At 35.4% G+C, this 25,839-nt stretch overlaps 1 protein-coding gene across 1 annotated transcript in view; it reads left to right on the top strand.

Moving 5' to 3' along the window:
* LOC129232160 (metalloprotease TIKI1-like) overlaps nucleotides 1-25,839 on the top strand; it is a 530,425-nt gene that overhangs the window by 344,769 nt on the left and 159,817 nt on the right. The window contains exon 4 of the mRNA XM_054866401.1: nucleotides 7,180-7,519. Within this exon, the coding sequence (XP_054722376.1) occupies nucleotides 7,180-7,519 (340 nt within the window). The remainder of the gene's footprint in view (nucleotides 1-7,179; nucleotides 7,520-25,839) is intronic.

Raw genomic sequence — 25,839 nt, 5'->3', positions numbered from 1 at the left:
TAAATTGTTAGTTAATACATTACTTCTGGAAAGTAGATCCGTAGCTGAAAGGCTAATTAGATCTTACACCGTTAAAAATTCTGGTAACTTTTATACTAAATGTTACTGTAAAATGGAGAGTTTACAGTACAGAAAAAGATTACAGTAAATTGCACCCCTCCCCCAGAAAGAAATAGATAGAATAAGCAAACAAAAGAAAATAACATAGAGCGAGAAAAAAACTTTCATTTTCACAACGCTTCATTTTTAGATAACTTTTTTTTAAATATGCGATTTTGAAAATACGGCGTGGTCTATATGACGTCACAAATGATGTACTTTGGCGCATCTGCCTACCGCGTTTCCACATTATGATATTAAAAAAGCGAATGAAATATTGCACTCTACGGTTGCTATCGACCATATTGTTGCGAACACATGAGATTAAAGAAGCGAGTTTAATGTTGTGATCCGCGAATGGCATCAGTGAATAGCATTTCATCATTTGTTATGTCATCGGCAGAAGCGTAAACAATGAAAGAGTTTACTTAAGCGCAAACTTATTAAACTTGGTCGAATTATTTAAAAAGTGGTAAATTCCTATGTTTTTAAGCATGCTCTTTCAGAAAAAAAAAATACTTTTAAAATTTCGGAAACGACCCCTTTGATTGTGGTTGCCTTTCGTAATCAAAGTGGGAAAGCTCAAACAGCGAGATGAGCAAAATATTTCAATCCAGTAACCGGAAGATATCCATTTTAATTATTCCGAAAGGAATTCGAATGCGCATTTTCAATGAAATATTTATATTTTTATAAATTTAAAAAGTCAATCATTTCAAAACTTCTTAGCAAAACACATTTTGCTACGCAAGCTCTCTTGAAAACGATTTATTGCTTTAAAAATTCAGCAGCCCTCTTTGCCCCTTAAACAGCATGCGCATCTTTTTCAGCCACGACATTTTCAAAAATGGCGAAACAAAAACCTAGGAGCAGTTTGTCAATAGATTTATTTAATGCCCTACACTGCATAACCCTTTATCACTCTTGACATTTTTCTTGGCTACGAAGAGTTGACTAATAAAAGCATAGAAACCAAAAATGAATTCTGCATAGCTTATACGTCAAATATTTCCCCCGTTGTTGCCTTAAATGTTGACTGCGTTCTATAGGCTTCAGTCCTCGTTAAATTGTATGACCCGTCCGACCACCTGCCGTTCGTAAGAAAAAAGAAGATCCAATGAAAATTTATGGTCCTCTCTTTAAGCACCGTCGGCGTCAGAATTTATTGAATTATAGATTTGCTCTTTCCGCCTGTCTGTGCATTACTTGCCCAATGCTGGAAATTTTTTTTAAGTGTTTTCAAGTAGTCAGGGAGAGTAAATAGATTTTGACCGGGAAATTTCTTTTGAAAATCGACTTAGGAATTTATGTCGGAAGAATTCGAAAGCGGGAATTTTTCACTCACTCTTCTGAACAATTTTTATCCGGTTTACTTTTGGTTGCATTAAAAATAGTTATTGAACGGTTTAAAAATGACTTACATTTGAGAAGCTAAGCTGAGTTAAATTAGGGGGCTCCGAGACAAATTTTGAAAAGTATTTTATTAAATACTTTAGAGTTTTGAAATTTTTTGCACTGATTCATGATCTATTTAATAAACAAAATCATAACATAAATACTAAAAAAAAAAATTTTTTTAATTTAAATTTAGTTTTTTTTTTCAATGGGGTTGCTTTAAATTGCTATAACTACAAATATTCTTGGTCAATTTTCAATTTTTTTTCAAAAAAATATGCACAAATATCTAAGTTTTAATTTTTACTCGGTGATTTTAAAAATATTGATTCAATAAAAAATAGAAAATATTTGAAGAAAGATTTCGAAAAATTTAAAGATACTTTTTTTTAAAAAAATCATATTTTTTTTCAGTAAACGTTTTTTTTAAATTCGCCGAATAAAAATTAAAGTAAACTGTTTGAAACAGATATGCTCCAAATTTCATTACTTTCCCTCTATCGGTTCCTGACTTATAAGAGTTTGAATGCAAGAAATCGGGAAAAATTGCATCATGGAGAAAAACGCGTTTAAAGTTTTGAAGTTAAATACACATTAGTTAGGTGCATGCAACAAAAATAACTATATCTTTCGTTCTAATTAAGATAGAAAGAAGGTTCAAACGTCCTTTTAAGCAGATGAAAACGGAGTAATTTTTCAAATGATAAAAAAAATTGCAAAATTTGACGATTTCTATGTCCCGGACCCCCTTTAGGTTAGACATACTGTGAGTTAGAGGTACCTTAATAAAATTTCTCAAGTACGTTTTATCAATGTTACTCATAGTGTTGAAGCAATTCTTGGAAACCACAAAAAGAAACGATACTTTAAAAATGACGAATTAATTCGTTAGATGAGTAACACTTCATTTTCATCATCAAAATGTTTGTAATAAAAATATAAACTTTACACACAGTACAAATTTTCAAAACATCGCAGACACACATTTCAGAGTTTAAAGGCCAAATTGCATGAAAAGTTTTAGATGTACAGCCATTTGACTTTTTTTTTCTTTTACAACTTAATGCTTTTTTAGACTATTTTTTAAGTTTTCTCTCTCATAATGCCGGTCAAGCCAGCGTTTTAGTTCTTGGCAGAAACTTTGAAAAAATAAGTGATTTTAAAGTTAATTTTGTTAATGAGCAAACCAATTTCAAGGCATAACTTTAGCAATAATAGATTTGTGAAAGTTTGGCATTTGAAACCACACACACTTCAGACTTGAGAAATAAATTCTCTAGCACGGATTTAAGTCAAATTATCAGCTGAAAAGCATTTTTAAAAGCTTTATTTTCTCTCTATATATACCTGTTCATAATTGCTTCTAAATTAAAGCATGCAAACTAGAAAATCTAATTCAGTATTAGTGGTTACTATAACGCAGTGAGAACAACCATTTTTACTTCCTTTTACAAAAAAGGAAGTATTGTATTCGCGAAAAAATTTTCACCCAAAAATCGGCCTTAATTTCCATTTTGCTCACTCCCGAATGAATGTTGAGTTTTTTTTTCAACCCGACCGCACGTGGAAATGTGCCTAGGAACGTACAGACACCCGAAATATCCATTTTGACGATCCCAGAGTTAATTACAACGAATTTTCTCGTGACGTCTGTATGTACGTATGTATGTGCGTATGTATGTCGCATAACTCAAAAACGGAATGTCCTAGAAAGTTGAAAGTTGTTATGCAGACTCCTAGTAAGATCTAGTTGTGCACCTTCCTTTTTGCTTGCATTCGGATGCTCCAAAGAGGGTATTTTGCCCCTTTTTTGGGGAAAATCATTGTTAATTTCGATGTAAACTCAAGTGGTGTTATAATTTGGCGGACACTTGGCGATATATCACCAGTCTTTCGGTCGCCAAGTTTTGTCGCCAACTTAACGACAAATTTAGCGATTTTTTTTTTTTATCTTTTTTCTTAAATCTCAGTTCAATTTGGCCACTGTTGGTGATATTTAGAGAGTAAACTATTTAATCATATAAAAACTGCCAATAATGAGAAAATGACATTAAATTGGAGTAAAAGGAAGTCATGTGATACACACATCAGCTCGTTTGAAGAGGGATTTAATTGACCATTAGTGCCCCTAACACTGATCGATAATCACTGATTTAAACATCAACAGATGGGACCACCAGTCACATTTACCTCCATAGTACGGACAAGAGGTTGGAGGGTATGGAAATTTTCCAGTTTTTTGCACCCGTAATGAACTGCTTATAGACCAAACATAAAACTTTCTGTTCCATAGAGTTGAGAAGTACGTTCCTGGTTACTCAGTCATCTGCCGAATGATCGTCATCAGCCAAGAATACATATATTTTGGTCGTTAAAGAAAAATATTTTGATACTTCACTTTTTCCCCATCATCACCCCTAGCTCAAATCTACAAAAACTGATTTAACACCCAGTAGTCATCTTTATTGCCACCATTTGTAAGTTAGGGAAAGTTCCTATTGTCGTCTGCATTCGTGGTAAACAGCTTTGAGACCAATCATAGGATTTTCTTGCACACAGGTTTAAGAGACCGTACTCGTTGTGTCTTTACAGCATCGAGATAGCAACTTAATCATTTGCAGAATAATCGTTGTTACTGTCAAGCCAAATTATCCGTGGAAATTGGACTGCTGCCAAGTTCGGATGATGCCATATTAAAGAATTTATAGTTCGGGCAAACCTAACCTGGCAGCGTGCGATGCTGTGATTAGGGTATGCGTAGTTTTCACAAAACGGCTAGGTTTGGTTTGCATCAAATATAGCAGCTGAGAAGGAAACTAGCGATGTGGTTTTGATACAATCGTTTAGTAGTGTCATTAGGGCTTTATTTATTTACTAGAAAGTCGTCTGTCAAGGTATGACGGGTGAAAATTGCTTCTACTCTTTTACATTTGAACGAAGCCGTTGCCTGTTTGGTGATATTTTGATAGTTGAAATGGTAACCCTAACACCAGTGGATGAACCCTAAACTCCAGTAGATAGCGTTGTTTTCGTTTCTTCATTTCCCTGAAATGACACTGTCTTACCAGTAAAACTGTTAAGTGACCGGATCGAGTTCAGCCTTGTCAAAATAAAGCCTTTTCCTGCATGTTAAACATTACCAAAACATGTAATCAAATTATCATGCCATGGCGCGAGTTTCATTGTTGAAACACGCGGGTAACTCGATTAGCGGCTATTATTTATATTAGGACTAGCAAAAATACCCGGCGTTGCCTGGGTCAGTAATAATTATGAGAAAAAATCGTTACTTGCTTTTGTTTTCTGGTTTAAGTGAAAGAATTTAAAACACATCTTTTTGACGTGATTAAAAATCGAGTTTCTTCCTTACCCATAAAAGTAAAATAGCAATAAGTATAAAGAACAAAATAGTATTGATTTTGAAACGAAAGCACTATATTTAAGCATATACAAATTTCCAAAACATGAAATTATTCTTCTCATGTTTAAAAAGATTAATCTGTTGATACTTTTTTTTTACATGGAGTCTAAAACCTTTTCTGTATTGCTATTGAAGTTGCTCGTAATCCCCTTATACTTGCTTTAGTTATTTTGTGAAATTTCAATCATTGTGGGCCCTTGGTGCGATTTTACTGAATTTGCGGGAATCGTTTTGGGATACCTTCGATGATGCTCCCTCCTTCTTTCCTTACTTTGTAAAACGATATGATATTAATTTTCGTTACAAAGATATTATCGCCAGGTGCTGAGATACTTTTGGTCACCATAAAATGGTGCTAAAGAGTTTCATTCGAAATGTTTCCAAAATAAGTAGTAAAATTTGGCGATTGTTTGAAATTGTGCAAAAAGGAAAATTAATGGAAGTTTTTGTGCTGTCTATGGATTTGCCTAATTTAGTTGCTGGATTATTTAACACAGTAAAGAAAGTTTTTTAAAGATTCTTTGATTGGCGATATTTTGTTTACATGGTGAAAGCTGAGAAACATTATGACGTAGTCTTCGGCTTCAAAAACAGCGACGTTGAAAAAAACTGCCAAATGCATCAGCTACGGAAATCTTTCTGCAAAAATTTTGGCGATCTGCTGGTTGAATGAATAATGAGTAAGTGTTCAATCAGCATAAATAACAATAAAAATCATTAATTACATTAAAGTTCCGTTTAAATGGAAAATGATCAGCCAAATCATATATTATTTGCCAATAATGTGCAAAAATCTTACTTCAAGATTTGACTTGAGAAAAGCCTTGAACAGTCACGAAAAGCAAAGAAAGTCAGCAATACAACAATTGTCGCTATCGACAGGGAGTTGAGATGATACACTAAATACTGTATTGAGTTGAGGAAAGCCTTCGAACATGGAACTAAAAAGCTCGTAACACGTTTTTTATTCTACTTAGAAATTTCGAACCGGTGCCATCTTCAGCAGAAAAATCAGAGCTTTCCATGGACACCTAAAGTAAATATGTGCAAGTATTTTTTCATCCCCATATTAGAGAATTTATACGAAAATTGTGTTTTATTGCCCCCCTAAGGGGGTTTTGCCCCCCCATAACTGGACGAAAACTACCCTATGTGTTATTCTGATGCATAAGCTATATTATTGTAAAGTTTCATCAAAATCCGTTCAGTAGTTTTTGCGTGAAAGAGTAACAAACATCCATACATCCATACATCCATATAGACAAACTTTCGCATATATAATAGTAGTAAGATTGACTTCATTGTGGAAAGTGAGTGTAAACAAAAATTTTCTATGGAAACAACAAAAATGAAATAAAATGTATTTCATTTCATTCGGAGTTGAAAACGGAAGAAGCTTAACCTGTCACCCTAGCAAACTAATAGATGCGCACATCTCCGCCAATAAGCCAGATATTCGCATTTGGATCTCGTCAGTAGTCAGACAGTACACTCACTTTTGATGGTAAAACTAAAATATTGCTATAGCTGCGCCACAAAGAGATGGTGGATGAACTGGAGCAGAAACAGAACACTTTTTTTTTTTTGTAATAGGCAAGATCAGCGAGAGGCGGAAGCATTAAAAAATTGATTGCCTGTAATAGGTAAGATCAGAGAGAGCGAGAGGCGGGAGCAGTAAAAAATTGATTGTCTGTACATCCTCTCTGATCCTACTTATTTTCAATTATAAAAAAGCTGCAAGTCTGTGTCTCTGTACATCTGTCTGGATGTCTGTTACGGGCATAGCGCCTAGACCGTTTGACTGTTTTTCAAAAAGTTTTACGCAAAATGAGTTCATAGCATACGAGTGAGCACCTCTCAGCGATTTTTCAAAACTTCGATTTTGTTCTTTTGCTATTCCAATTTTCAGAACATTTTACGAAGGAAATTATCATAACGTGGACGAGCAAATTACCATAACGTGGACGAGCAAATTGCCATAACGTGGACTAGCAAATTACCGTAACGTGAGCGAGCAAATTTCCATAACAGGGGCGAGCAAATGAACAAAGCCAATTAACGAGTAATTCATCATCCATTATTTGCAAATATACAGACAAACCAAATGACCTTTCAATTTTCTACTACGGGTAAAGCCGTGTGGTTACCACTAGTTATAAAATAAAGTGGTCTGTTTCCACGTTTAGTTCATGTGCCTCCTCTCTGTAGTCAGCTTTATACTCGGTTTGTCTCTATTAATGACGCTATGCATTTCTATTTTCCAGGTCCTGTTCGCTCTGAACCACACTCTGCTTCAGCATGAAGAGCTACGGCGCGAGGCAGAACTGCAGCAGCAGCCGCACCCCCCTGCGCCCTACACGACAGACGATCTGATCCGGCACTACAACTGCGGCGACATGCTGAGCGGGAGCGCCGCCTTCTTGGGCGCCGACTCCGTGCCCCCGCTGCCACCAGCGCCCAAGGAGGAGGCCGCCTTGGCCAGGAACTTGGACAGGTACCTGAGGAGGGAGCTCATCCTCAACCGCAACCGCCGAATGGGGGAGAGGGTGGCCAGGCTGCTGGGGCGGCACCCGGGGGAAAGCCTCTTCTTTGCCTTTGGCGCAGGTGAGTCTAAAGCATGATTTTAATTGTTTATTCTAAAAGTCAGACTGACGCAAGTCACATTATCCGCTCCTTTGCTGGAGAACGGAAAAACTTTTGTATGGTGCATATCATGGTTGAGATTCTCGCTCTCATAGCGCTGGGCAGACCTGCGCCAAGCCTGATAGGTAGTCGTGCGACTGTCTATTGAGCGCCTTTATGCACTGGCGTCCAGGGTAAATACAGTAAACACCTGAAGTGAGGTTTCGTAGACAAATAAAAAATGAAAAAAAAAATACGTTTGGCATTTAATTTATTCAAAAAATAATGTGAATATTTAATTTTAGAATATTGTGTACGTTTTTACTTCATATCGCGAAATTATTTTGAGTTCAGCAGCTCCTCTGTTATGCTAATAATGCATTTTTGAAAAAGAAAATATGTTAACTATCAAAGTTAATGCAACTTTGAATATCCATCTGTCTTTACTAATAATAAAGCTGAAAGTCTGAATATGTCTCTCCGGATCTCTGGATATCCGTTACGCGCATGGCGTCTAGACCTTACGGCCGATTTTCATGAGATTTGGCACAAAATTAGTTCGCAGCATAGGGGGGAGCGCCTCGAAGCGATTTTTCGAAAATTCGATTTGGTTCTTTTTCCATTCCAATTTTAGGAACATTTTACCGAGCACATTATCATAACGTGGACGAGCAAACTACCATATGAGACCATGGGCGAGCAAATTAACATAGCAAATTGGCGAGAAATTCATCATTCATTATTTGTACACTCAGGAACATTGAAAAAAGCGCCTTAAGAAGAAAGCATTGGACTGAAGTGAAATTTAAATGTACAGAATGATACAGATGAGAGATACACTTGATTCCAAAATCTAGACAATTAAACAAATACAGGCTAAGAAATGAGATAAATACAGTGCTACTTCAATAGCGCGTTGAACCCACTTTTGCTGCAATACAGGCTGCAATACGGTCCGACATTGAGCTAATTAAACGTCTGATATTGTTCTAAGGCCGATGGACCCCCAAATTTTTAGCAGTCTTTTCTAAATCTTGCACAGAGTAGCACGGCGAAATCTAGCGTTTCAGCTGATCCCTCAAATGCTCTATAAGGTACCAGTCGGGAAAGCGGGCTGGCCGTGGAAGAGTCTCAAACGGACGTAAGAAGTCTTGAGCAACTCTAGCTGTATACATGCGGGCGTTCTCTTGCTAGAAAATTGCTCCTGGGAGGCCATTTAGGAACGGTCCTAGATGTGGTTTCAGAATGTCATTAACGTAAGGCTGGCCCGTTAAGGTTCCACGTACCACAAGTAGAGTGGGCCAGCTATCATAGGCTATAGCATCCCAGACCACTATGCCCGCTGTGTGGGCACTCTGACCCCAAAACGAATCGGGATTCATCATCACTGAGCACCACCTTTTGCCTAACAGTGACATCCCACATCGCTCTGGTTTCGCACCATTGCAGACAGAGTTGCCATGTTTTGGTGTTAAAGGGAGTACATGAAAAGGGCGCTTGGACTGCAGATTTATTTTCGCAAGACGTTTAGAAATGGTTCGGGGAACAACTACTACCTCTACATCTGCTTGTATGGTGAAACGATTCACTGTGAGATTCACGAGCGCTTGCCACACGATCCTTCCATCCTTTCACCTTGTGATCTTCCTGGTCACTCCAGACCCGGTTTTTTGCACGTGAGTACCATCTCGTGTTCACTGCCTCCAACAGTTTCCAACGGAACACTACGAACGATTCTCCTGGGCAGCAACACGGCTCGTCGACCAGCCTGTAATTTTCTGGCCGATGATCAAACCTCTCTCAAACTTGCTTAACTGCGAGAAATGCTTTCCAACTCGTCTACCTGGCATCCTTCACTCGTTAAGGTTCTCCGACTATCCGGATGTAATCGTAACATTTGTAAATCTTATATTATGCACTGCTTTATCTAGCACCCTTTAGCCGATTTCACCGGTGCTGTAGGGTAAACGGTCATGCGCATTGACACCAAACTTGGATCATTTGCATATCAGATGTCACTCTACTTATATGCAAAATTTCGCGATTGTACCTTGCTTATTTCTTTTGGTGCTATTCTCAATTTTCCTGAGTGTAAATACACAGGCGAACCAAATGAACATTTAATTTTCTACTACGGGTAAAGCCGTCCGGGTACCACTAGTAATTAATAAAACTTTTAAAGCCTGTCAAAATATGACGACAGCAGCGTTGCGAACTTTGGAGAAACTATTTGAGAAGCATCTGTGGTGATTTTGAGGAGCATTCTGAAATTTTGCGGAGCAACTCGGTATGTTGTATAAAAATCAGTATAAAAAAAGTAAAGCTCTTATGCGCACGGAGTTCCGCTATTTTTGCGGAGCAACTCCTCAAAATGCGAAGCAGTTGGCAACCCTGCAACAGGAGCAGTGGCGCAACAAGAAAATAATTTTAGAGAGGCACATTGAAAAAAAAAATCCGCTTTAAAAAACCCGCGGAAATGTTTTTGAAACTTGTGGTTTTAAAAACGCAATTTTAGACGGTCTTTGTTGGTGTTATGGGAGGGGGGGTATCAGGGGGCTCCACTGAAATTTTAGAAGTTGAAGCCTTAAAACGCTATTATAGACCACATTTATTTACTTTAGAAAAAGGGATGGAACTCACGGACTCTCCGAGATTTTTTTTTAATAGATAGAAATTAATTTCTTCTCTCCCCTTCAATTTTTCGAAAAAAAAAATTCAATTGTAGACAACTTTGAAGATATTTTCGGAAAGGGGATTCTGTAGCTCTTTCCTGGAAAAATTTTCAAAATTAAAGTCCTAAAAACTAAAGCAATATTCTATGATATTTGAAGGAGACGTTCAAAAGCTGTTCCATTTAAATTTTTCAAAAGTCATGTTTAAAAAACCTAATTTTGATGATATTAAAGGAAAGCAGTTCGGATGCCCTTGCACGGATACCTTCTGAAATTGAAGTCTTAAAAACGCGATTAAGACCATATTTGGTAACATTAGGTCCGGCAATCTTTCGAAATTGAAGCTCTAAAAACGCAATTCTAGGTTCTAGGCGGATTTCAAGCTATGCTGGTTAGTACACGGGGGCTTTCCCAGGAAATTTTGTGAAATTGAAGATCTCGAAACAAAGTTTGAGATGCTACAGAATGCTGTTGGCGAGGGAGGGGGGAGATTCGGAGGAGTAGCATTTTGAAAAATTTCTTATTTTCAGACGAACTAGAGAAAAGAAAAATGAAAAAAATGGAAGAAATAAAATGGGGGGGGGGGGAGCTGACCAATAAATTGCAATTATAGAAAAAATTTTATTCAAAGATTTCTTTTTGAAAGAAATTGAGTTTACCCCAACATAATTATTTTTTCCTATTAAAATCACGTTGTTTTCTTGAGACGCGTTTTTTTTTCTCTTCAGTAATAAAGAATATTTTTGAAAACAATTCAATGCAGCATTCTGGAGGGGGGTAGGGTGGTGCCACCACAGGAATGCCCCATTCACCCTCCACCCCTCTGATTGTGCCACGGAACAGGAGGATATTGATTTCTATATTTCTAAATTGAAGGATAATAATGTAAAGGGTACTCCACCCTATAATCCGAAACTGAAATCCTTTCCTGTAAAACGAATAATTCTAAAACACGGAATTATTAAAAAGGCATTGAAATTAATATCTAAACCAAACTGTGTCCTAAACTCTTTCTTTAATCTAATATGCAAATAGTTAAAGAAAAACGGAATGGGGGAATCATTTAATAATTCTCAAGGCGTTACTTTTTGGAGCTAAAAAGTTAACCTAAATTATTGTCTACAATAATGTATATTACGCACAAGTAAATAACATGCAAATGTGCTCACCGTATATTTTTATGAATGATAACATGATGCAGTGGAGTTACTATGAACAATAGTTAAAAATCACAAAAAGATATATTGCACAAATTACAATACATCATATTCACCGCAAGAACCAAAATGGGGAACAGCAAATTTCTTGAGCGCTTCGTCGTGTAATAAAGGCATAGCAAAAAAGCATTCACGGCCCCACATATGAAGAAAAATGCTTCATGTATTAATTAGCATCATGTGTTTTCAAACGTAAAAGATTGCGCCTTTTTATAGCATGTTTAGACACAAGTAGAGATGTAAAATTTCCGGAAATTTTGAAGTGGTGGAAAAAAACCGGTTTTTTACCGGTTTTTTTCGGGAAAATTTGGAAAAAATGGAAATTTTGATTTTTTTATGAATAAAATCAGGGTTTCTTAATAGCTCTGTGTTTCTTGGAACATATAAAGGGCTAAGCATTAAAAAATATATGCTATCCACATATTTTCTTTTTCTGCTTGACAGAAATACACATAAAGGTAAGATTAATGAGAAAAAAAACCTTTTTGTTTTATAACTGAGAGCTTTCATGGTCAAACACCAGAAATAAAACCAGTCGTCATTCAACCATTAATATTGGGTAATGTGTGTCTAATCATAAAAATTACATTTTATATTTTAGATTGCCTTTGAAACTTAAAATATTAATTGAAATTTTCGACTTTCAAACATGATTTTTTTTGAAAGAAAAATAATGCAATGTTACTGCCTGAAAATAAAAGCTATTGAGTTTTGATTTTTATCCAACACAGCCTAAGTCCAAATCAAAACTAAATTGGTTTTTCTTAAGCTGAACCAAAACTTAAACTCCAGTTTCAGTTTATTCATATGGCCGTGCTAAGCACAGTAGTAAAAGTAGTCATACCAGCAACTTTTGAACAAAACTGAGTTATTAGAACCAAGTTGTTCTCTGTTTCGTATTTTACATAACAAATAAAATGTTTTAGGGTCATTTGATCAAGAACTTAAAAAAAAAAAAATCTGAATCAAGTATATGGAAGAGCCAAACTTTAAAACACAATATCTCAGCTTGGGCCCAACTTCTAATTCCAATTTTTTGCTTAGCACGGCAGTATACAGGGTGCGGCAAAAAAAAAATATCAGACGAAAATTGTATCATCGAATGGAAGAAAGGTAATTTCATTTTAATAAGTGCCTAATTTATGTTTGACTCTCACTTTATTAGAAAATAGTTTACAATATATTTCCTAGTTTATGTATTGTTTTTCGGTTTTCTTACAATTTTAAACAAAATACTTGCTATTTTAAGTTGTTTAACCAAGTAGAACGACCGTTCGTTTGCTTGTTGTGCTCCGACAAACAGTATTTGAAACGGTATGTCGTTTCGGGTGACTTGGAAATGATCGTCGATGTCCGGAAAGTTGACAAAATGAACAATGAACGTTTGAGTTAATCGTCAGGTCATCTAAAAGTGAGTTCAATGAAATCCTTGGGTTTCCACGAGAGCAGTCGTTCCGAATTTGTGGCCGATAAGTGCGACTAAGGGAAAAAAAACAGCTCAAACAGAAGTTTTACGAGTTCCAAAAAGTTCAGGCATTTGTATGACTTCAAAGATACTAAAAACGTTTGAGACGGGCCGCAAGGCCACGCTGAAAAGAGATAGTATTTAACCAGCTCATATCCCCCAGAACAATAAGAATTGGTCTGTAGCCAAGCACCTTAAAAAAAGTTAAATATCGCCAAAATCCGAAGTCAGGCTTGGTCTGTAATGGAATCAGCACAAGCAAAAAAAAAAAAAATAAATAAATAAATATCTAGCTTTTTGTGGATGAGGGCCGTAAAATGAATCAAAAAGTGAACCAGAAGGACATTTTAGAAGTTATTGCACTTCTGTGGGCCTAAGAGCACTTCAGCAATGTGAACTGGACATTTTCTTTGAACTCCACACCGATTCATATGGGCAAAAAGACAAGTGGTGCAAGGCGCATTTTTTTTTTTTTTTTTTTTTTTTTGACATATTATCTTTTGAGTGGACGCTCTACTCGCTAGACCTCAATCCCATTTATTACACTGTATGGCCCATTTAGGAGTCGTAGGTATACTCTAAACTACACGTAAGTTAGAACTCTCTAAACCAATTGCTTTATAGGGAATAGGATTGAATTAAAGGACTTGTGGCGCTTGAGTGAAAAATTCAATAAGCAGTTGCATCTCTGTGTTACTGCAAAAGGTTGCTAGTTTGAAAATAATTAAATTTATTGATTGCTAAAGGTCTACTCATATTATTATTTTTTGTGTTTTGTTAATTTATTCATTTTTAATAAAGTTGCATGCAAAATTGCTTGCCCGGTTTTTTTTTTTTTTTTTTTTTTTTTTTTTTTTGCCGCACCCTGTACATTTGATTCGCACAGTCAGCAGAAACATAGTTTTGTGGTTGATGTTATGCTTGTTTGTTTCATGAAGAAGAAAAATAAATTCTTCACTAAGGTTATTGGTTTAAACTTTTTTGCAAAAAGTATTATTAAGCGTTTTTTGATCTATATGCAAATTACATTATCATACAAAAACTTGCGTTAAGGTTAGATAGTATTTTAACGTAAAACGGGGGGGGGGGGAGATTGCATCAGAATATAAGTGGGAAGAATTTCTAATCACTTTTTGCTGAAAATTTCAATTAAAACCCTGAAAAGTTGAAAAAATTCTTTTTTTTTTTTTTTTTTTTTTTTTTTCAATTTTTCCGAAGTGGAAATTTACTTCTTCGGAAAAAAACGGTTTTTTCCCGTTTTTTTCGGAAATTTTCCGGGTTTTTTCCGACTGTTTTCAACTCTAGACACAAGGCAAAAATTTTTCCTTTTAGATAGGCAGCGAAACGGATTGCTTGTTTTAGAAAGCAGTTTAATTTCTCCGCCACTATTAGATATAATGAAAAGTTTATTTTATTTTATTTTATTTTTCTTTGGTGGGAGATTTTCCCCCGTTTGAAGCATTTTTGACTGATTGAGTTCGGCTCCTTTTTGACTCTGGCACCGTCGTGCGCCGCACGGTCTTGCACATAAGGTCGGCGCGGCCCTGGCACGGCGTAGTAATTATACAGGCATTTTTTAATAGAGCTACATAAATCTTGCTCAATGTGGAATATGATGCTACACAAAATGCAATAACAGCCTGGAAATTTTTATTTTGGTGCTTGTCTGTCATGATTGATCATTCGGAAGTCGGAAATTTAAAATGTCACAAGATGGGAATGTACATGGTCTGTCTGAAAAGTAATGCCATTGATTTGATTAGAAGATAGTTATTTTTCCAGTCATAGCATTACATTTGTAGGTTTTAAAACAGATGCCTCCTGAGTTGATATATCGCAAGCATTGAAAGGGTCACGGATGGACCTTTCCGAAATGACCTTCATAGCTTTGGTTCAAGCCCCTTTGACTTCGACAAACGTCTCCAAATGATCCGTTTTCATGTTAGATTTCAAGTAGGGGAACAAAAAGCTGAGAGGAGTTACGCCATGTTCTATGACTGGAACGTTGACACATTTGAATATAGGCAAAGTGGCTGGTCACCAGGTTCACACCTGCAGACTATTCATTTCAATCTTTTGAACAGTACTGTTTTTAATTTTTGCTGTATGTAACACTCAAAGAACACCCAAAAACACTATTGAGCAATCACGATTTCTTATTGCTTTCATTTGACTGTTTTTGATGTTCTATCATTTTTCCCACCGCCACCCTCCACAGCATCACCGTCGACCGGGTCATCACGATGCTGCACCTCTAGCGAAAACCGTCTCCAGGTTTCGTCAATATCCTACACTTACACGCATACATACACGCACCTACACACATATACATATATACACCTACACACATACACAAACACATACACACACAAACACGCTCAAATACACACAACTACTCACACACTCATGCCTGCACACAGACACAAACATATATGCCTACACACACATACACATACCCCCACACACACATACACACAACTACCCACACACTCATGCCTGCACACAGACACAAACACACATGCCTACACACACACATACCCTCCACACACAAACACACACGCTTACATATACACACACACTCGTGATTGCGAAAAACAGAATTTGAATCCAAGATGACAAAATTCAAATTATTTTTTTTTTAAATTTCTGTCACGCAGTTTAGTTTGTAGTGGTTATTGATGGCATTCTAGAGTACACTCCGTCTCTTTGCAGCTCCCAAAAATCATTTGCGTCCTTCAAAAACAACTTGTTCTTGTATTGAACTACCGGTGGGCATGAAAACAGCTTGATGCTTCGTTAAACAATCATTAACACAGACTATTTATTGGGGGAAATGTTACCACTGCGTACATGTCGAATTTCATACAACTCATGATGGCAATCTTTTTGCTGAATCAAGCACGACTTGTGCGAGAGACAGAAACAAGATTCACAAAAATGTCTGTACATACCTTCCGGATAATAGGAATACTCTCTGGAAGTGATACATTGTGTTGGAAGGAATTGATTTTGAATCCTATTAATGGCATTTTAACTGCTGGATGAATAAATATCTTTTAATTGGCAAACTGCCATTGCTTTCCAGATGTCCCATGCATTCTTATTTTAGAATCCCATACTAAATGCGAAAAACTGTGTACCTACTTTTTCCAACATTTGTATACGGGATTGCATGCGTGGTAAACTTTGAAAAAAAAGAGAACAAAGGGTCTTTTTCAACGGAAATTTGCATATTTGACAGTCCAACGTGCAATCTCATTGCTAGGCTAGACAGATATTTAATTTAATGAATAAAACTTAAAGCGTGTTAAATTAAATTTAGTACAAGTTCCTTTAATTCTCAAAGAAAGTTTAACAAAGCCAATTGATATTTTCTTAAAAATTTACTGATTAAGAAACCTGAACATTCAACCAATACTATCAAGACAAATGCAAAATCAATTGACAAATAAGCAGAGTGTATGTATGTATATCTGCAAGGGCGAACCTTCCCCAAGACGGTGCTGTCAATACGAATCCTCCTTTTCTACAGTACAACATTAAGGTATAAAAATTATTCGTTCATTCGCGTGCAATTTAAGTTCGTTCTCAGGAGGCATCATCTAGACTTCAATGTCTCCTAACAAGCTTCAGTGGACTCCTTGCAAGCAACACTGAACCCCTTACTGGCATTAGTGGAATCCTTACAGGCATCATTGGACTCCTTACAGACATTACTGAACTTCTAAACTTCTTACTAGCGTTAGTGGAATCCTTATAGGCATCAGAGAAATCCTTAAAGGTCATCAGTTGTCTTCTTACAGGCGTTAGTGGAATCCTTACAAGCATCAGTGGAACCCTTAAAGACATCAGTTGTCTTCTTACAGGCTTCAGTAGTCTACTTACAGGTATCAGTAGACTCCTTACAAGCATCAGTGGTTCCTTACAGGCATCAGTGGAATACTTAAATTCATCAGTGGATATTTTACTGGCATCGTTGGACCCTTGACTTGCGTCACAATTATTAATGTACTTTTAATTATCTTCTTGCAGTTCCTTGATGAGAAAAAAACTCTCCAGACAAAGAAACGTTTGCGAAACTGCTTCATTTTGCAATGATCATTATTAATTAAGTAAAAAGACACAATGTTGGAAACGAAAAGCTTTTACTCTTAAAAGACCATGTTTAATTAAAATGACAGATACAGAAAATAAAAATACATGAATGGTAAATATTTTGACATTAGTTGCTGAACTCTGAGGATTAGCTAATGGAAACAAGGTATCTGCATCCATTCATCAGTCACGTAGTACCATTACCGCTTCAAGAAAATAAAGGTCAATTTATAATTCCTTCTCTGTGAGTAAAATAGCCCCAATCGGCATTATTTTTCTTGTTAGGTTCTCAATGTACAGTAGGCGATTAAACAAAAAAAGTTGATATCTGCCAATAATTAAATGGTTCCGAAAGAATGTTTCCTGCACACTTACAATACGTTTTTAATAAAATGTAGCATTCATCAATTCTTGGGGAGATAAAGTTCATTAATAGAAACTTATTAACAGTAGCTGTTATTTACAGCACTGTTACAAATATTCAAGCCGGAATCGTTTCCCGAATTCATAATTTATGGCGCAAAGGAAAGAAAAGTTAAGTACTCGTCCGTTCTTAACGCAGATTAAATTCTCGATTCGAACTAATGAGTGTTGCTCAAATTTTCCAAAGCAAACACAAACGGAAACAAAAAGAACATGATTAATTGAATTCATTAAGCAGCAGCGCAAGGACTGCAGAGCATTCTGTTAATTCCTTGCTGCAATCAGCGTTCTTTAAGAAGAAAACGACTGTAAGTTTCTGTTTTAATCCGCGGAAGCCGACATCCTGTTACAAAATTCAATTACAGTGGCAGGGGCAGATATGAATGGAGTGGAATTATGTAGTTCTTTTGTTTTTCCGATTCGTTCTTTCTCTTCTCTCTTTTTTTTTTTTCTCCAAAGGGCAGAAATGTTTCGGTTTTGTTTTCCGATTCGAGCCGTATCGTAAAGGATGTTGCCAAAATCGGTATTGAGGCTTTTGATTTCTGCGGATTGAATCCCTGGTTGTAAATATTGAGGGAAATATTTTATTTCGCTCCCGAATATAGCGATAAGAAACAGCGTGTAATTGGATTTTCGATTCCTCTTCGTTGTTTAATCTCGGCAACTTTTCATCTCGGGGAAATTCCTTTCAGTTATAAATGAGGTATTAGGTTCAAAGCCGAAAAGTGTGTCCTGCATTTTAAACAAAGCTTTTGTTTTGATGTTTTTCTATTTCCTGGTTCGGCGCGCTATTGATGTTTCCTTTTTTACCTTAAATGTACAGTTTGAATTTGATGATATTTTTACAGCAATGCAGTAGATTAATTCTGCATTTCCACATTTATTCTCATTATATTGACAGAGATAGATATATTTATAGAGATGGTGGAAATATACATATAAAACTCAATTAAATGGAAATATGTAGAAATATGGATAGAGATGGATAGATGCACAGATGTGTATGTGTATGGATAGATATTAGGATTGAATAGAGATATGGATATGTATACAGATCAATAGAGATAGGTGACAAAAGTTAGAGCCAGCGATAGTCATAGATATAGGTAGAGATAAACAGATAAAACTTAATGAGATCGAGATAAATAGAAAAATATGGAAATATGATAGAGATACAAATAGATATAGATAGATGTATACATAGTAGATGGATAGATATTAGGATTGGATATGGATACCGATATGTATAGATATTAATAGAGACGAATCGAAAGATAGAGCTAGCAATAGTAGAGATAGATGGAGATATACAGAGAAAACTTAATAAAATCGAGATAGATAGAAAAAAAATTGAAATATAGATAGATATCAATGATCTCAATATTCAACTGAATAATAAAGTTCCCAGTATAGCTTTGTATGATAAACGTCAGGATTTTGATTTTAAAAAGTATTCTTTAATTCATTTTCATAGTTGTGTCAGTAGAAAAGTGTTCAAAAATATAATCATTTCACAAATTATTAGATATAAAAAAATATGCAATAATAAAACAAATCTGAAAACAGCGATTCGAATTTTAACTGTTACCCTAACTGAAAACCAATATCCGGAGCATCTTACGAAGCATTTCATTTGCAAGCTTGTGGAGGATTAACGGTAGTCAATTTTCAGTTCCTTGAATTGTTCCTCGAATTCGATTGTTTTACGTTCTTTCTTTTGATTTTGAGTTCAGGTATGAATTTTGTTTCTCTTGTAGTTTAAATATTGTTCTATTTTCTTTATATAAATCTTGTAGCTTAAATATTGTTCTATTTTCTTTATATAAATCTTGTAGCTTAAATATTGTTCTATTTTCTTTAGATAAAACTTGTATTTTTCGTTTGTAAAAGGTTCTTATGTCTTGTCATGCTGATATTCTGGACTTTCAGTACCCCTATTGCTAGTTTTGTGAGATGTCGGGGACTAGTGCTGCTTTTTTAGGCAATTTCGCCAGCAGCACTTGTTGAAAGGTTGTGTAAAGCAGAGATTCAGACAGCTGAACATAAACAAATACGTTTAATACGAAACATGGGGACACACATACAGCAAGACATATAGAAAAGTAGTGAAGCCCTGATAAACAGACTGCGGCTCTTTAAATAGAATAGAGGGCAGATTTTCAGCATCCAATGATGTTTCTTAAATAGCAATAAGCTTTCTCCAAAGTCCGATGGTGGATTAAAGAAGAGATTTTGCGAACTCCGTGGAAAGCTGCAAATGTCTCTTCCAATAAGATATAAGCACAGTTCTTTCTTTTAAACCAATGGAGAAAGCGATTACATTCAACAGCAGTCACGAAACATCTCATGGTTTTTCCCTACCCTTGGGGAGTACCCCCTGATGAGGCCCCAGGGCATTTTGGGATTTTTTTCATTTTTAAAAGAATTTTTCTTTCTTGTCCAATCCTTATATTGCTATCAAATAGAAATATAGATATAGATGCAAAAAAAGATAAATGCATAGATACGTAGATGGATGGATAATAGGATGGAATAGGGTTATGTATACAGACTAAAAGAGATGCGAGACGAAAGATAAGAGTTAACAATAAGCATACATAGAGATATAGATAGATAGAAATAAGGATGGATAAAGAGGTGGATTGGGGGGGGGGGGAGATCTGAATAAGATGATAGATAGTCTGCTGGTTTTTATTTTTAGATTAACGATAACAAAGTAACGGTAACTAATTTGTTTGACCTTACTGATTGTTGATGTTGCAATGGAGTAGTGTTATGAATACAGTCGACGCTCGATATAACGACCATCTCCGTCCCAGAGAAAAAGGTCTTTATAACGAGTGGTTGTTATAAGAGGTATAAATTTAAAAAATGTACACCGTCATCATGCATGCCCAAGTAAATGCCCAAATGTTTTTTATCATAGGAATTTTTAGAAAAGTAGTGTGAAAAATATTACGACAAAATATTAAACAAGTTTTAAAGTAGAAAATATAGGGAGGAAAATGTTACACACTTTCAGATCTGCTACTACTACTACTAACACAACAATTTCTGAAGATAGAACCAGAAACAGAAGTCTGCCTTTTTAGCAGATGTGATTTTTACAAAACATTATTTTCTGTTTCAGATATAGGTGATAAATTGTGTTTCTCTTGCTTTCCAAAGAAACATTTAAAACACCCTCGAGAACCCCAAACCTTTAAAAATACTAGATTCAAACACCAAACTACCAATACATCTGTCAACTCCCTTTTCTTAGGAATCTGGAATTTTCTCGATTTTTCCTCCCATTATTTTTTCTGTGGTGAACCCCAAACCACTTAAAGTTGGATTTGACATTGAAAACTGCAGGCAGATGTCCGTAAACAATAATCAATGTCATTTTAAGCTACAAATTTGTTTTATTGGAAAGAACACAAGAAATAGCGTCCGCTGATTCGGTCGCTGTATTGGATTAGACGATACAGAACGGTCGTTATAACGAAAGCAAATTAACATAGAGTTTATAGGAACAAAGTTAGGACTTCTACCACTGGTCGTTATAATGGGACGGTCTTTATAATGTGTGGTCGTTATATTGAGCGTTGACTGTATTACCACAAGTATACCAGTAGAAAGACAAAAATGTTCCGGGTTTTCCAATTCACTTTTATTTATTTATTTATTCAATTTTTCAGAAATTACTTTTCTGAAAAATAAGCGAATAAGCTTTACTTCAGTTAATTAATATTTTTGAACATAGTTGGCTGCGACACAGTGAGGCATTGAGTAACGTAAATGCAAAAATGCTTAGATACTATCTTCAATCACTCAAACCGTCACACAGATCAAATTTTCAATTCGAGTTTGTGATTAAGTCTTAATAAAACTTTTTTATTGAAATTGCTTGCTAGAGTTCTTTCTGTATCTAATTTATATGTTTTTTAACGCTTCAATAGAATATTAGACTATTTATTGCATAGAAATCGTTCATAACGTTCCATTGTATTTAACCACGTTTATTTCTAAGAAATCTTCCAACAATAAAGTAATTTTAGTAGTACTTTATATAATTTAGTTTTTTTTAAAATTATTATTTAAATAATTATCCGAATTTACAGTGCCGACAAAAAAAGCTTTACATTTGGTTGAAAATCAAAAACTTAACATGGAAACTTCTTGTCATGATTTTATTGGCATGCTCCCTAGTGATTTGGCCGAATACGGAATATTCGGTCAAGGTTATGGCCGAATGTAACCATGTAAAATTTTTAATTGCCAATCAAATGTGAAGATTGTTTTTTTTTAAGCTGACACTGTACTACAAACAAATAAGGCCTCTTCCGCATTTCTTACAATTGATTATCGGTGTTTCAATATAATTATAGGCTTTTAAAAATAAATATTCCAACTGTTTAACAGTGAGTCACTGTACATTTCTTAGAATTGGTAACAAAAGTGTCATTAGAATTACCCAGATTTATCTCTTACAAATACTTTAACACAAACCAAGTCTTCGTTTTAAATAAGAGCTTAAGCAAATTTTAATCAAGCTAAGCATTTTCTTTGAATAAAAACCGAAACTGATTCAAACACTTTGCAAAACACCTAATAATAAGGCAAAGTGGTATAGTGTGAAATTAAAATTAAGTTTGGATAAAATAATTTTTATAGATTGAAAGTTTCAACGGAATTCTCCCGTGTTATTCCTTACAAATATTTCAACCGACCTTAAATCTTCTTTTTGGGGAAGAGTTTAAACAAATATTAATCAAGAGAAGTAGTTTCTTTAAATAAAAACCATTAAACCGCTTCACACACTTGCACAGCACCTAATAAAATGGCAAAGACACCATGAAATTAAATTTAAGTTTGGGTAAAATCATCTTTATTGATTACTACTGCAAAGTATTTCTCTGAAAAATCTGAAACAATCAAATCGATACGGCAGGTTTGTGTACATTGACAAGGGTTCTTCCGGTCGTTGGGTTTGAATTAGGTATTTGCTCTTTCTGATATTATTTCCTTTTAGTTCAACCGTCGCAGTCAATTGTATTTAATTCATCGTGTTATTGACTTTGTTTGATCCAAGTGGATTTGTTTAGACGTTCTGTTTATCCCGTAAAATATATTTTTCTCTTAAAAGCATTTTCATCTGATGTTTTCCTTGTAACTTGAAAACTCGGCAGGAAAGAATAGACGAAGAATTGCTTAATAAATAAAATTAATTTTCGTTATAGCTTTGAGAACGTTTTGTTTTAAAGCGGAACCGCGAAAACCTCTGAGTAAAAAGAAGCATATTCCAACTATTAATTATGCAAAACATTGCATTTATGTATCTAGATCAGATTTTTTGAAACAGACTTTATTCTTTTATATTTTCATCATAATCAAAACCATGGATCACTTAAAGATTCGAAAAAGTAACTTTATTAAAAGCTCATGCACTATGTCGCATTTATTTCAGAAAAAACGAGCTGATGTGTGCATCACATGACTTCCTTTTACTCCAATTTAATGTCATTTCCCCATTATTCGCTATTTTAATGTGATTCAATATTTATTCTCTAAATATCACCAACAATGGCCAAATTGAAACCAGAAAAAAAAAAAACTCCGCCAAATTTGTCGCCAAGTTGGCGACAAAACTTGGCGACCAAAAAGACTGGCGATATATCGCCAAGTGTCCGACAAATTATAACGCCACTTGAGTTTACATCGAAATTAACAATGATTTCCCCCCAAAAAGGTGCAAAAGACCCCCTTAGGAACATCCGAAAGCAACCAAAAGGGGAGGTGCACAACTAGACCCCACTACGAGTCTATGTACCAAGTTTCAACTTTCTAGGACATACCATTTTTTTGAGTTATGCGAGATACATACGCACATACGCACATACATACAGACGTCACGAGAAAAGTCGTTGTAATTACCTCGGTGATGGTCAAAATGGATATTTCGCGTGTCTATACATTCTTAGACACTTTTCCGCATGTGGTCGAATCGAAAAAAAAACTCAACATTCATTTGGGGGTGAGCAAAATGGAAATTAAGGGCGATTTTTGAGTGAAAATTTTTTCGCGAATACAATACTTCCTTTTTTGTAAAAGGAAGTAAAAAGAATAGGTATATGAATATAGAAAGAACGGTAGTTAGTGTTACCGTCTCTTCTTCTTCTCTACATAGTATAAAACAAAGTCTCCAAAAAGCATGTGTGTGTTTAAACTCAGAAAACTCGAGAACTACCCGGCAGATTTCACTGAAACTTTCAGTTTCTTCCTTTAAGTCCTGAAACAGTTTGCAGACCGGTTCGAAAAAGATTCGATGAATAATTCTTTTTTTATTCCAATTTAGGACCAAATTTCACATTAATTCCTGAATATGGGGAAGAGTAATTACTTGCATATATTAATATTATGTATCGGTGGAAAAAGTAGAATTTCCCGCGTTCTACACAATTTGTTTCAATGCGCTAACCTACTTACGGCGGGAGTTATTTACTTCCCTTGATTAATATTTGTTTAAACTCTCCTCCAAAAAGAAGATAAGCTCTGTTGAGATATTTGTAAGGAATAAAACAAGAGAATTCTAGTGAAACTTTCAATCTATAAAAATTATTTTGTCCAAAATTAATTTTAATCACACAGTATACCACTTTGCCTTATTATTAAGTGTTGTGCAAAGTGTTTGAACCAATTTCGGTTTTTATTCAAAGAAAATTCTTCGCTTAGTTAAAATTTGTTGAAACTCTTAATCAAAACGAAGACTTGGTCTGTGTTAAAAATATTTGTAAGAGATAAATCTGGGTAATTCTAATGAAACTGGTGTTACCGATTCTAAGAAATATTTTTAAATAATTTGACAAAGTTTAACATACACCGCAGACATAGTGAAAAAGGAACTGTTTTTCTTTTTCACTAGAAATTCCCAGTTTAACTAGTAAATTAAACAACTTAATGAATGAACAAAATTGCAAAACAACTTGCAGGCACGTGTTTCGGAGTTAAAGGAACCACCTTTTCAGGGCGAAAAGAAGAAAGCTCGTGGTCTATTAGCTCCCTTTTACAGCGAAGAATGGGTTTCTAACCATTCCAAACACGTGTTGGCAATTTTTTGCAAATTTTGTACATTTTTGTTACGTTGTTTAATTTTATTTTTCGATTTAGCTAAATCTAATTCATTTCTCAATATTATTAAAATACTGTCCAATGCGTATCTATTATATACAGGGTGGTTATAATTAAAGTTACCCTGTTTAGACACCTCTAGTGACCGTTCTATGCATCGGATTTCGATGAAACTTGGAATATAGATTATATAGACCATGGGGAACAGGATTATGCAATTAAAAAATAGTTCAAAAATTGACGATAGGGGGCGCTCTACACACGTGAAACATCTGGCAACAACAATGTTATGTATGAACAGTCACTGCATCCGGATTACATTACCGTATGGTGTGGTTTCACCAGTGATTTCATCCTCGGTCCCTATTTCTTCGAGGAGACTCCGCCCCAAGGTCCTTAAAGGTGTTCCGTCACAGGTCCCCGATATTGCGCACTTCTTGAGTAGCAAGTCATGTCTGCTTTGCAACAACGAGCGTGTTTGGACTCAACTGTCTTTATGCAAGATGGTGCTCCCCCTCACAATGCTCGCTTAGTAAAGGCATTTCAGTGATGACAGGACTATTTCTAGGCATTTTCCTACAGCTTGGCCCCCGCGATCGCCGGACCTAAATCCGTGTGACTTCTGGTTGTCAGGCTTCCTGAAAGATCGGGCCTATGGTGGAAGCATACGGATGGTGCCTAATTAAAGGACAGCATAAGGCGTGATGTTCGTGCTTTTGATAGGGAAACCTTTCGTGCAACTGTTGCTCACGCTATAACACGTTTTGAACACGTGATTGACGCAGATGGAATGCACATTGATAAAATTCTGCAAAAAAAAATCGATTTTGTGACACAGTCTCCGTCTTATTTGATGCATGCGCCCTTTTCTACCCTGGTGGTAGATTTTTGAACTAATTTTTTTCAATTGCATAATCCTCCTCCCCATTGTCTATATAATCTATATTCCAAGTTTCATCGAAATCCGATGTGTAGAACGATCACTAGAGGGGTCTAAACAGGGTAACTTTAATTATAACCACCCTGTATATATATATTCTTTTTTTATCGCAACTTTTCAAATTTTACTTAGACCTTCAGGTTTGAAAACTGTACCTTGAATTTTAAATGAATGGCACTTCAATGATCAAGTAATATGAGTGCATAAGAGAATGCTCAATTTCGTAAAATTTAAACATGAATATTTTATCACTTCCATTTCAAACTTAAATATCAAAAGTTCTTCTTAAATAAGCAGCAATTTGAAACAAGCGGAAACGTATTTTTAATACGATATCAAAGAAAAAATCGTTTGATACATTATTCAAAAAGTTAATTCGA

This window comes from Uloborus diversus, unplaced genomic scaffold, assembly GCF_026930045.1.
Source record: "Uloborus diversus isolate 005 unplaced genomic scaffold, Udiv.v.3.1 scaffold_11, whole genome shotgun sequence".
In the NCBI taxonomy this organism is placed as follows: domain Eukaryota; kingdom Metazoa; phylum Arthropoda; class Arachnida; order Araneae; family Uloboridae; genus Uloborus; species Uloborus diversus.
The sequence above is the reverse complement of the archived record's forward strand: the minus strand, read 5'-3'. Positions and strand labels throughout refer to the sequence as shown.